This window comes from Cebus imitator, unplaced genomic scaffold (assembly GCF_001604975.1).
Source record: "Cebus imitator isolate Cc_AM_T3 unplaced genomic scaffold, Cebus_imitator-1.0 Scaffold618, whole genome shotgun sequence".
NCBI lineage: Eukaryota > Metazoa > Chordata > Mammalia > Primates > Cebidae > Cebus > Cebus imitator.
Window position 1 is genome coordinate 32613 of NW_016107933.1, and position 3568 is coordinate 36180.

At 43.5% G+C, this 3568-nt stretch overlaps 1 protein-coding gene across 5 annotated transcripts in view; it reads left to right on the top strand.

Annotated features, from left to right (window-relative positions):
- Positions 1-3568, top strand: part of RUFY1 (RUN and FYVE domain containing 1) — a 60609-nt gene that overhangs the window by 11291 nt on the left and 45750 nt on the right. For all 5 annotated transcript variants that reach the window (XM_017517099.2, XM_037734438.1, XM_017517100.2 and 2 more), the window contains exon 3: positions 299-416. In XM_017517099.2, the coding sequence (XP_017372588.1) occupies positions 299-416 (118 nt within the window). The remainder of the gene's footprint in view (positions 1-298; positions 417-3568) is intronic.

Sequence of the window (3568 nt, forward strand, 5' to 3'; positions counted from 1 at the left end):
TTTTAATTTTTAGTAGAGACAGGGTTTCACCATGTTGGTCAGGCTGGTCTCAAACTCCTGACCTCATGATCCACCAGCCTTGGCCTCCTAAAGTGCTGTGATTATAGGCTGAGCCACCGCACCTAGCCAGAGAGACTAATTTATTACATGGACTCTCCCAGTCCCCAAGACAAAATCAAGAAGGATTAAAGCAATGAAGTTTAGCAGCTTTCACTTGACTTTTTGGGGGGATGCTGTGGGCCCCTGAGTAAATTTTGCAACCTGTTCTTATGAATAACACTTTTGTTTTTCTTTTTAGTTAAGAAGAGTTTTATTGGCCAAAATAAATCTTTCTTTGGTCCTTTGGAGCTGGTGGAGAAACTTTGTCCAGAAGCATCACATATAGCGACTAGTGTCAGAAATCTGCCAGAATTAAAGTGAGTGAGAAATAGTTATGCCGATTTGATGATTTTAAAAACTTCCTCAATTTACCCATTTCTCAATTCCTTGCTGATAAAGCCCTTTCTAATTGGAAAGAGCTCTATTGCTCATTATCGACATGATCTCTAGCAAGATTTGACTCTCTCTGAGCCTCAGTTTTCTTTTCTTTAAAATAGGGACGGTGATTCCTGCTTGCCACACAGGCCAAATGACACCTTTGGTTGTAAAGGTGTTGTCAACCAGAGGGCACTCACAGAAGGAAAAGGAGCTACTGGTACACCTAGAATCACTGCTTCAGATATATGTGGGCAGTTTTCTGAATAATACATTTTGGGCCAGATTGTAGCATCCAGGCCAAGGGACATTTGTAATTTGTTAGGATGGGACTAACAAATTATTTGCCATGTCTGGATTTGCCCTTGGGGTAGCTATGCTTAGGCTCAAAATCAAAAACAGGCCAGAACACAAATAAGTAACCTTCCTGGAATTTGACATCTAGAAAGGGTCTTAGGGATCCTTGAGCCAATGCAAAAGAATCCTCTGCAGAGTTTTCCAGAGGGACTTGGGACTGTTCAGCCTTTATTTGACCCTTCTCCTAGGGAACCAGCCTATTCCATTTTCAGATAATAACAGCCACCACCCTAGGACCTGCTCTATGACAGGCATTGTGCTGTGAACATTCCTTTTCGTTATCTTATTTAATCCTCTGCAACTGCCCTCTAGGATAGCTGTTAGTATCCTCATCTGCAAGTGTGGGAACTGAGACGTAAAGTGGCTAAGTAACTTGCCCACGGTGCCTTGGTAGGTAAGTGATGGGGTAGGAAGAGGACACAGGTCATGGACCCTGAAGCCTTCTAAGTCCCATGAAACTCCATTGCTGCCAAGCCCTGTGCATGCTTCCAAAGATTGGATTTAAACCTTCTATGCCAGTTCTGCCAGCCCAGCCTGTGTTGCTTATATTTAAGGCCTTTTGCACCTGCCAACCTTTCAAATGTTTATTTATTTGATAATGACCTCTTTTTTTTTTTTTTTTTTTTTTTTTGAGACAGAGTCTCACTCTGTCGCCCAGGCTGGAGTGCAGTGGCACAACCTCAGCTCACTGCAACCCCTGCTTCCTAAGTTCAAAAGATTCTCATGCCTTAGCCTCCTGAGTAGCTGGGATTACAGGCGTGTGCCACCACACCCAGCTAGTTTTAGTATTATTTATATAGAGATGAGGTTTCGCCATGTTGGCCAGCTAGTCTCAAACTCCACTTGCAGGTGGACCGCAAGTGATCCACCTGCCTTGGCCTCCCACAGTGGTGGGATTACAGGCGTGAGCCACCGTGCCAGCCTGAATGAGCTCTTTCATGGGCCTCTTAAGTCTACTGCCTTGTTTCTCATACTCTTTCTGCCCAGCTCACTCACTCCCTCAAGAGTAAAGCACCTACACAGACAGACAGTGTCCTGATGTTTTCTTTGTGTTTTGTTTATTTTGTTTTTGAGACGGAGTCTTGCTCTGTCACCCAGGCTGGAGTTTAGTGGTGGGACCTTGGCTCACTGCAACCTCCGCCCAGGCCGTAGTTTAGTGGTGGAATCTTGGCTCACTGCAGCCTCTGCCTCCCAGATTCAAGCAATTCTCCTGCCTCTGCCTCCTGAGTAGCTGGGATTAAGGGGGCCCACCACTACACAGCTAATTTTTGTATTTTTAGTGGAGACAGGGTTTCACCATGTTGGCCAGACTGGTTTCCAACTTCTGACCTCAGGTGATCCATCCACCTCGGCCTCCCAAAATGCTGGCATGAGCCACTGCTCCTGGCTGGTTTTTTGTTTGTTTGTTTCTTTGTTTTAAGACAAGGTCTCTGTCACCCAGGCTAGAGTGCAGTGGTTCAGTCTCACAGTGGTACAGGCTGTCAGCTCACTGCAACCTCCACCTCCCAGGCTCAAGAAGTGATCCTTCCACCTCAGCCTCCCCAAAAGCTGGGACTATAGACTGAGGCAGGAGAACTGCCTGAACCCGGGAGGTGGAGATTACAGTGAGCTGAGATCATGCCACTGCACTCCAGCCTGGGCTACAGAGTGAGACTCTGTCTAAAAAAAAAATACATCTGCACCTAGCAGTTCTACTTGTGCATTTTATCCTACGCCTGTAACACATGAAAATGACACATGTTCAGAATGGTCTGTTGCAGTTGTTATTTGTAACAGCAGATTAGAACCACCCTAGATTTTTTTTAACCCAGCTATATATGGTGCTGTCCAATAAAGACACACTAAAGCTATTCTGTGTACTGATATGGAAAGATTTTCAAGATGACAGATACTCAGTGAAATAAGCAGGTTGAGAACTGCATGTAAAACGTTCAATTTTTTTGTAAAAAGGGAGAAAAATTTATAACTTGTTTTCATGTGTAGAAATATGTCTTGGAAATGAATTTAAACAAAAAACACTATATTAATATATAGGGAAGGGGGATGGGAAGGTAGAGGACAAGGAGAGAAGTATATATCTTTTAATACTGGGTTTTTTTGAAACGGAGTCTCACTGTGTCACCCAGGCTGGAGCACAGTGGCATGATCTGGGCTCACTGCAGACTCTGTCTCCTGGGTTCAAGCGATTCTCACCCCTCAGCTTCCTGAGTAGCTGGGATTACAGGTATGAGTCACCATACCCAACTAATTTTTGTATTTCTAGTTGAGATGGGGTTTCACCATGTTGGCCAGGCTGGTGTTGAGCTCCTGGCCTCAGGTGATCCACTGTGCCCAGCCTACTTTCTAGGTTTCAAACCAAGTGAAGATATTGCCCATTCAAAAATAATGCAGCATTAAAGTGCATATACTGTTTTTGTAGCCTTTTTTCATTTATTCTAGTTAATATTAGATTTTAAATCTCTTTGTGTATCAAATATTCATCTACAGTATCATTTTTTAAATGGCCAAATCATATTCTGTTATATAGCTAATTTAGCCCTTGTGGCTGTCTTCAAATTCTCGGTACCATAAACCATGATAATGATCTGATAACCATCCCCAAACATACATCTTTGTGTCCATCTTTAGTTATTTCCCTAAGATCTATTACTAGATGTAGAATTTTGGTAACCTCTTGTCATCAAATTGCCACTAGAAAATTGCACAATTGGCTGGGCCCAGTGGCTCACTCCTATAA